We start from the raw sequence: 9734 nt of genomic DNA on the forward strand, positions 1-9734 counted from the left end.
ACATTGAAAACAAACAAAACCCAATGAATAATCTCGTGTCTTTAATATGCAAAGTGCAAACCATAAACAAATAGGGTATGTTGTACTTACCTGTAGGGTTTTTACAACCTAGGGTGGAACGGTGGTAAATGAAATTTTAAGATATGCATCGTAAAAAAGCATTACCAGAAAGATGGTGTGGAATGATCTATACACACACGTTTACCAAAAAAAGAAGGATCTATACACACACATACCAAGACACAAAATCCATATACATCGATTATAAGGCTCAAATTACTATAAATAAGATATGCACATGCTATATAATTGAAATATGCATGTATACCATAGGAAACCAGAAAAAATATATTTAATAACAAGCCATTTGATGCATAATTTCCAGAGATTTTGAGCTTCTGTTGCGAATGAGTGCAATGGAAAAAAGGTTAAAATCATGTCTTCAAGGTGATTTTTCACCACTTAATCTCCTTGACAGGACCAATTCAAAATCTCTGGCAATGGATTGTCATGCTCCAAGGCCACGCAACAGTTATTGTGGCCCATATTTGACATGGCTCAAGTAACAAGGAAGAAATGGATGCATTAACTAGAAGATGGAGACATTGACTACATAGAGAAAAACAAAATTTAGGGACTTAACCAAGAGGAAGGAGATCCACATTCAAAAGTGTCATGGGTTTATATAGAGATTAAAAAAACCAGAGCTATTGGAGCATTTAAAGAAAAACTAACTGTCAGAAACCTGCCTACAAACCATTTATTAGAACTCCAATGACAAACTGTTAGAAGTTCATCAAAAACTAGCTGTTAGAATATGATTTTGGTACTTCATGGAACATGATCATAGGCTGCATCAAGATTGAGGAGATACTGTTGTAGTTTACATGTGCAGATGAAGTTGCATTTCCATCAGATTCAGGAATTCTGGCACCCATATAAGGGATCAATTTATCTATTACTTCTCTCATCAGCTACCATAGAAATTGAACATTGTTACAAAATTTGGAAAATAGAAGCACCTAGGTATTAAAGATTTGAAACGGGGTAACTTATCCTGAAGAAGTCAGAAATTTCTCTGCCATCAAATAAGTTAGATTCCCTATGTAAAAAGGTGTCATTCGTTTGTTGTCCAATTACTACTACAATACATGCTCTTTGGATTAGTTGCACACCAAGGTAGCCAAGAAGACCTTAATGATACACATTTCTGGAAGCAGATAACTACTTATCTGCACGTTTCCTTACTAAGTACTTGCTGAACATCCTGACTTTCATGTTTCAGCTAATCTTCTTTCTTTTAATGCATCCTCAGCTCTGACTTTCTCAGGCACAAAATCTAGTAAAAAACAGAAGGAACAACAAAGTATGAATTTTGGCAAGGATGATAGAGAAGAAAATCTAAATGTCATATCTAATGGTAGTAGCAAGACCATGTGTAAACATGTTGAGGCATACACGAGAGAAAGGTTAAGCCTTGGATCCCAATCCCATCCAGATATGTACAAGGAGGGATAATGCTAGGGTATTGATATGGTTTCCTAAGGGTTGAGAGGATCCAATGATCTGGATTTAAATATGCAAGGCATTACCACAGTCAATTTGAAAATGCCTTAATTTAAACATGTCCATTGTATCATTTGTCAGCAGAAACTAGAAAGGGAAAACAGAATTGTTGATAAGAAATTACCTGAAAGAAAGTCGTATCTTTTCCGTTTAGAGACAACAGAAGCTGAAAAAAAAACAGAATAAGTAATTTCAGTATTTGCTGAACTATATAGACAATTAGAAAATCATGTAGTTTGACTAAACCATTTCAAATGTGAAAAAGTAGTTTATAAACCAGGGAGTCAGCAATGAACTTTAAGGGGGAAAAGGATCATCAACTGATATATATATATTTTTTTATCAATAACACTTTCATTAAATCATCAGTAGAAAATTTACAGGAGGAAGACAAACACACTTATCTTCCAAGAGCCACAAAGAGCCTCATGAAAGGAAAAAAAGAAGAAAAAGAGAAAAGAAGACACTAAAGTTACAGCTTAGCCCAAAACAGTGAATCCCTTTCTGCCGATCTTTTAACTGATATAGTGCATTTCAGATATCAAACAACTTGATTGCTTGAGTGGAATCAGAATTCAGAATATAACTTGGGCATAATAAAAGCACAAAAAGGGAGTCAAGCAAAGGGAACGGATGAATCTATTAAAAAAATTCTTCAAAGTTGCGCATGAACTCAAAACAGCTCAAGAGCAATTGATGTTCATAGATTTATTAGATTTGCCAATACTACCTCTAAAAATATTGGATTGGCAGGGTTTACATTGTTCATGGGATAAAATATTAATCACAGGGAAGACTTACAATATTGTTAATAAGATTTTGATTGTTTGTTCAGAGCCTTTGGTTTTTCTCCTATTTTTCAAAGGCATACGAGTGCCAAAAGTTGCCAAATCATTGCCTAGAGAAGGTATTACACAGGCATCATATCTAAAGCACCACCTAGTACTCTTATTAAAATGAAAGAAAAATGAAATAGGCAGAGATACACAGCAAATTTTGAAAATTACAATTTTTAGATTTTAAAATTAGTGACAAAACAGCAAATAGACCGAAATGTAGCTGATATTTTGACTAAACTTAGGATGAACAATGTAAATGATAATAAGGGGTTGGGTAACTGACATTAGCCCAACAAGTAGGGGATATCTACTGATGTACATATCATTCTTTTCTCATGATCAATAAAATCTAACAGTTTTTTTTTTCTTTTTTGATCAACAACTCAAAGAACTTTATTAGAAAAAGAAAAAGAGAATACAGCAAGAACTTGAACATAAAAGAATTTTGTGGTTTCCTACTAGAATTCTTGGCAAATTTGCAAGAATTGCAGGAAAGATCAACAACTTCTCTTTTCCTTCTCTTTGCTGTTAAGACTTAAGAAACATTTATATCTTTGACTTTGTTTTTTGTGGGTTTTGTTGTGATGATAAAATTATGGATTTGGCATTTCTGTATAGTTATGAGCATGGAATCATGTTATGTAAATATTTTCCTTCTTGTTTTATAGATGGACTATCCCTATCTTATACATGTGGCTGACCCTATATAGTTGGGATAAGGCTTGGTTGATGATGATGATGATGATGATGAGATGGGCCATTCCTATCTTATACAGGATGACACTTTACCAGTATCTCAAAGTAATGCTAGAAACAATTTGAAGGTCTGTGCAACGGTACCATGTGTCTGGAGAAGACATTACAGAGTCCAGGGATGACACTATTAGAAAAATCATAGGATTCCTTGTTAAGAAAAAGGACAGAATCTAGTAAGTGCACGTGACTGGTATTTAATTTGCTACAAGCATTTCCCATGCATGCTCCCCTTTTATTTACATATATATTGCTTTGAGTGTTAGTAAATAATAATTAGAAGCATAATAATAGAAAACACTACAAAAGAGAAGTAAATAATTAGGAACTAATTAGGAGTATAAAGAGTATTTAGTAGCATGCACTTCACAGAACCTAAACTAGTCCATGCCTATTATGAATGTCAGTAGGTTGGGTTAAGTGGTAAACCTATACCAGTCCAACCCTATCGGGTTAGGGTAGGGTTGGCCTTAATGGGGTTTCAGGTCTGGTTTGAGTTGAGGTGAACCCATGCTAAACCTTCCCCATTGACATTACATCATTGAAATGCTTGAATATATAGGTTTAGTTGAGCATAGGTGTATCATATATGGGATGGATCAGGTCAGTTCAATATCTTCTCTTCATCTTGTCAGGTTGGGTGTGGGTTGCCACTGCGCTGGAAAGGTTTCAATATGAACCAAACTTGTACCGAACCCAACCTGTTGACATCCCTAATTCCTATTAATCTAAAGGAACCCAGTTTCATAGCCAATCTACCAACAGAAACCATTCCCTTGAATGTAGCTTACAAGTAAAAGTGCCATTTTTAAGGACTGTTTGAGCAAGTTGAGTATCATGCTGGATGCCATTGTTCACTCTATGTAGTTTCCAGTTCAATAACCATCTTTTATTCCTTCTTGTGTTCTAAGTTTCTATAGGTAAGAGTTTTGAAGAGTTCTAAGTTCCATATAGGAAAGTGTTCAAGCTTTAGACAAAGAGATTGACTGATCGAACCAAGTTCATTATGTTCTTGAAGCTCCTATACATTCCACATATCCAAGCAGTATGACAGTTTCGCACCATGCCTAATATAAAATTTTCTTAATCAAAGACCTTTTTTCTTGATTTTACATGAAACATGTTCGGGAGAAAAAAAAAAAAAAAACTTCTGGTAAAAAATATCTGAAGTTAGGTAAAACATGTAGGTTGATCAGCATCCACATAAGGATAATTTCAGCTTGATTGTACTGTCAAAAGACTCTAAGTTGAATCAAGGTAAGATTGTATACTGATCATAGTTTTCAAGGCACCAAGGTGAAGCTAGGCAATAGAGGAGTGCCTTGTCTCCTAGACACCTAGACGGGTGCTTAGGCATCACCTAGGCAATGAGTTTTTTTAAATAAAAAAAATATATATAAATCCTAGGGCAGATCCCTAGGTTTTATAGTAATAAGCAGTGATCTTTAACTAATAATCACCATAATTCTCTTGATAGAAAGTGGACATATTTATGAATAGAAAAATAAGAAAGGAAAGAAACATACAAAACATAAGGTTGAGCCCTTGTTTTGGTCCTAGGAAGAAGAAGAAGTCCTGTTGATTGTTGCTGTGTGTCAATTGGATAAAATCTTCAAGTTATTTTTTACTTATCAATTCAGGTTTTAAAGTCTTAAAGGGTTCAAGACTATGTAACTGACTTGTGTCTCGACTGAACCCAAACAAACAAGAAAATAACAAAAAGAAACTAGTATAAGAATAACAATATTAATACTATAACCCCGCAATATGAATAATTTAGTCTAATAGTATCTATTTTACTAATATTAATAACATAAAATAAAAATATAAAATATTGTGTGGTGTCTTACATATAAATATGTAGGCGCTTGGGCGAGGTGACCCTCCATGGACGCCTTATCGCCTAGGCGCCGCCTTGACAACTATGATACTCATATGTTCATGTTGCAGATGAGATGCTGTTCTGTTCTTTAGCACTTTCTGTTGTTTGTCCACAGCAGAAAGGAAGTTCAAATATGTATTCCATGTCACGCAGTATTGTCTGTGGCATGTTTTATCATCCATGCCTTATCCCAATTATATGAGGCCAGATACATGAATCCTGTTTCGCCAATCCATTCCATTTAAAACCATATCCACTATTAAATTATTAGTGCTTAAATCATTTCTTAATACTACCCATGTCCTTTTCTATCTACCCCGAGCTCTTCTAACCCCTTCAGGCTTCATGAATCCTGAATCCTGTTTCGCCAATCCATTCCATTTAAAACCATATCCACTATTAAATTATTAGTGCTTAAATCATTTCTTAATACTACCCATGTCCTTTTCTATCTACCCTGAGCTCTTCTAACCCCTTCAGGCTTCAATGTGTAACAAATCACTTCTTGTAACAGGCGCAGTTGGTGGTCTTCTATGCACATGCGGATTACACAAATTGAATTTTTTCATGTTCATGAACACACTTTTCTGTTTTACCTTTTCGAGGTTAAGTTTCACATTGACCGCTAAGAACACACGTTTATTTCCAAAGACCGTTCTTTCTAAAAGTGACCTTATGCTTTCTGAACCAATTGAGGTGTTAGAATCCATCTCTCTAGGATTTAGTGCATTAGAGAATGAGTTGGAAAGATTATTGAGCTCTCTATTATTATGAGTAGCAGTTAAATTTCATTAAATTACAAAGGTCATAGCATTGAGGTAATGAGTAAATAGACGATGGAGCAGTTGAAATGGCAATTTATAGTGCTCGAAGAACAGAAATAGAGGAGCACATGCCAATGAATGGTAGTTGTACAGTGTCAACCCTGAAAAAATGGAGATAGAGGACTTACAAAGGTGCTTGTAGCCAACAGATTTCTTACGATCCTGCACAGAACATGCATATGCATCTTCACAAAATAATTCAAGAAAAAGCTCCTGCAACCAGCAAAAAACGGTATTTTTTAAGTTTAGAAAACAATCAAAATTTAAAAAGAAATTAAAACGAATCGAATGCATTCCAGGTAAAGAGTAGCGTATAAAGATGCAAAACACAAAACGAAATAAACGTTTCGGAGTAAACTAACCAAAGCAGAAGGATTTTCATGTTAACATTGATGCACAACGATAATGTGACAAAAATATCATACAGCAGGAGTAAAAGCAGCAGCAGAAGGAGAAAAGAAGAACTTGTTAAGAGTGCTTATACGTGATTGGTGTCAAAACTCTAAATGAATGCAAATTATACGAGGTGTAAGCATAAATTATAGATGACAAAATGGATGAGAATGGAAAATTGATCAACCAATAGACTCGAAACAATTGATGGGAAACAAAATTGATTGTGTTTCTCCAAAAATCTCGACAGTATTTGAAGGTACAGACAGGGAAGGATAAAATGCCCTAAAAGGAAATGTGAAGCAAAGATTTTGCTTTTAACTTGAGAAACTGCTTTTATTTTAAGGAGAGAGAGAGAGAGGGAAGGGGTGAAAGAATCAAACCGTAGCTTTATTGAAGAGGAAAATGGACTCTTGGGTTGTCCGGAAGTCACCCTCGTTCCTTACGATCCGTTTGATCCGATTCATCGGGAAACGGCATGAACCCGCCTCACCGTTTGATCTATTTAGGTTCCCATTAATGTTGATGTCCTCCTCGTCGTCGTTACCATCATCTTCCTCTTTTGCCGCCTGGTTGCTGTTTCCGTTGGAGTCGTTGCTGCTCTTTGCTTCTTCGTCTTCTTCTTCTGGTTCTCGAGAAGAAGAGGAAGGAACTTCGACCACCTCAACCTCTGCCTCTTTTGACACCCTATTCCTCTTGTTCTTGGCCTTGGGCTCTCCCTTTGTGTCACGGGTTCCTGTTGATTTTCTGCTCTTCATCTCTTGTTTGTTTGATTCTCCAACAGCAACCCTCGGGCTCTCAGCTCCCGGGTTTAGCTTCAGCTGCTCTAGTTCAAAACGTGCTGAGCGGCACACTCGCACCGTCTCGTCCCTGAACGGAGTCCGGTTCTGCCGCACACTTCGCACCGTTCTTAAATGGAGCCCACCAAATCTCCAATCCCGCAATGCCTGATTCCGATTGCCTTCGTTCCGGTTCCAATCCAGGCCCAAATGACTAACCGGCACCGCCATCCGTCCGATTCGAAAAGTGGACCCAATTCATTTGAGTGATCATGTGATCAAGGTTCAACCGTCTGATCTACCTCAAAGCTTTTTTGTAAATTAGAAAGACCCCCGCTATTATGAGGTCAGTGATAAATATCCCTGTATTTTTATGTTTTCATTTGCGACGATAAAGACCACTCATGCTCAGTTTGGAAGGAGCATAAATATGTAGAGTGCAAAATTATATATTTTGTATTATTTTATATATATATTCCTTCCAAACTGAGCCTGAGCTTTTACATTGCAAATTTGCGACCCGTTAGTGTTATATCAGTTAATTTCGGAAAAGATTTTCATTTAATTGTTTAAAGTTTTTTAATCTTAAAATCGTCTTTTTATCATTTTTTTTTGGATGATTTTACCCTTTCATAACACAACAATTTCTAGAAATATTGGTTGTCAAGTCAAGTGGTTAAAAACTTGAAATACTTGGCCTGGCAAACATACATGTATATGGGTTCTTCTCTAATGATAATCATAAAAATAACTTCTTTCTCCTGATTTTTTTTGGTATCACCAGAAATTTTTCTATATCTGACGATGGTTTGTATCTCTTCAATAGTGAAAGAGTGGCAACAACTTCAAGTGAAAAGTGATGTAGGGTTCTTGTCAAAAGGTTCTTCGAAGATTGAAGCGGGAATTATTTTGCTCATTTTCATCATTTTGAAAATTTCATTTCACACTCCCTTGAATTATAATTGTAAAGAGGGCATTTGGTAATTTAGCACCTTCTATCGGTTGATAAGGCTCTTTTTTGGTGCATCTTTTTGTATGGGTTGTTGGTCTTTTAGAAGCCTGTTAGCTCACGTTTTGATCTTTTCCCGTTTGGTTGAGAAAAGATCTAGTTGCAGTCTCGAAAAGATACGAAAAATTCATTTTGGGCTATTTTCATAGAAGTTCATATCGTCTTTTGACTAGGGGTGGCAACGCTCTTCACGAGCCGACTCAAATATATAATTCTTAATTTTTTAAATATCAAATAAAAATATTTTTATGTATAATTTTTTATTTTTATAAAATATTTTTTTTTTCAAAATCGAGCTCAAGCCGAACCGAGCTTGAGCTTACGAGTTTTTGACTTGAGTCGAGCTCGAGCTCAAGGTTCTAGCTCGAACCAAGCTCGAGCCTTGTACTATTCGGCTTGGCTCAGCTCGAATCCACCCCTACTTTTGATTACCAAAGCTTCTAGATCTAATATTTTTCAAAAAAAGACTTGCCAAACAACCCCTTAACGATCAAGGGGGTCTTTGTCACTAACCCCATATGATAGGGGGGTCTTCTTAATTTATTATTTTTTCTTTTTCTTTTTCTTTTTTTTTTTGGTTCATGGGGCTACAAACTACCCCTTGGTAGGAATGGGATTTGATCTACCTCAAGTTGGACTTGTGTTAGATGAGCTCTAGTCTAGTCTCCATGGATGTGGATGTTATTAGAGATTACAAGGGTGTTCCACACCAACCACTGTAATGTGGATTGATCTACACCACACCACTATCTATTATTATTCTAAGATATGGACAAAATGTGTAAATTAAAATGATCGACATCTAAAGGAGCATTTTTGTAGGTGTGGTGTGGACTGGTATTGATTTCAAGCATATCAAATACAACATATGAGATGATCTACATAGTCCATCATGAAAAAAATTCTTATATTTTAAAGACAAAATAATCCAAAATCACAATTGATAAAATAAAACATCAAGATATATTTACTAATAAATATAAAAAATATATTTATCATATATGACAAATATTAGAGGATAAAATGCATCAAAATTGAATTTATCTAATAATAAAAATCATTTTTATTAACAAAATATGGTAATAAAAATAATGAAAATGATGCAAGTATTAGGGCTTACAATAGTAAGGGCTTGATGCAATGCATTGAATCACTCCAATCAGACAACTATGGATCATCCCCATCCACGAGCGAGATAAAAGGGGAGAGGAAAAACTGGATTGTGGATAGTCCTGGTCCACTAGATATTGTGGATCAGGACCGTCCATGGCTGACCAAATGGCACAATCACTCATGAATGGGACCGAAACAATCCCACGAGATGACCATGAAAATGAATACCACCAGCATTGTTGTGTTTGGTTTGAACTTTGAAGGAAAGAATAGGGAAAGAAAGGGAAAGATAGGAACAAACTTGTATAGGTTTTCTTACATTTTCTTTCCTTTCTCTATCTTTTCCTTCAAACCAAATATAATATAAGGGATTTGGGGGGAGTCTACTTAAGGATAAAGGCTATTTTGATTGCAGTCCAATTTGCTCACTAGTTTCACCGGACAGTAGTGGTTATTTAAGGCCATATCATCGAGACTTAAAAAAAAAAAAAAAGCAGAAATTCCTTCCTTCCCATGGACTTTGTTTGATAGCTCAGATGGCAAAATGTTTTACTAGAAAGGTGGTGTGGATTAATG

The 9734-nt window shown here is 35.6% G+C and overlaps 1 protein-coding gene across 1 annotated transcript; it reads right to left on the reverse strand.

The window, feature by feature from the left end:
• Window positions 1-925: 925 nt before the first annotated feature.
• On the reverse strand, window positions 926-7282 carry NF-YC10 (nuclear factor Y, subunit C10). The gene is made up of 4 exons (XM_010266411.3): window positions 6641-7282; window positions 5993-6077; window positions 1691-1732; window positions 926-1339 (listed from the first exon to the last, which is right to left on the reverse strand). Exons 1-4 carry the CDS (start codon window positions 7265-7267, stop codon window positions 1275-1277), a joined length of 819 nt encoding a protein of 272 aa, XP_010264713.1. The 5' UTR covers window positions 7268-7282; the 3' UTR covers window positions 926-1274.
• Window positions 7283-9734: the final 2452 nt, after the last annotated feature.

Source organism: Nelumbo nucifera, chromosome 2 (assembly GCF_055504915.1).
Source record: "Nelumbo nucifera cultivar China Antique chromosome 2, China Antique-T2T, whole genome shotgun sequence".
In the NCBI taxonomy this organism is placed as follows: Eukaryota; Viridiplantae; Streptophyta; class Magnoliopsida; order Proteales; family Nelumbonaceae; genus Nelumbo; species Nelumbo nucifera.

Coding starts and splice junctions, on each gene's coding strand:
- NF-YC10 (XM_010266411.3), bottom strand. CDS start 7,267: ATGGCGGTGCCGGTTAGTCATTTGGGCCTGGATTGGAACCGGAACGAA. Junction 6,078..6,640: donor TCCTCTTCAATAAAGCTACG/GTTTGATTCTTT, acceptor TGCTGGTTGCAG/GAGCTTTTTCTTGAATTATT. Junction 1,340..1,690: donor AAGATACGACTTTCTTTCAG/GTAATTTCTTAT, acceptor GTTTTTTACTAG/ATTTTGTGCCTGAGAAAGTC.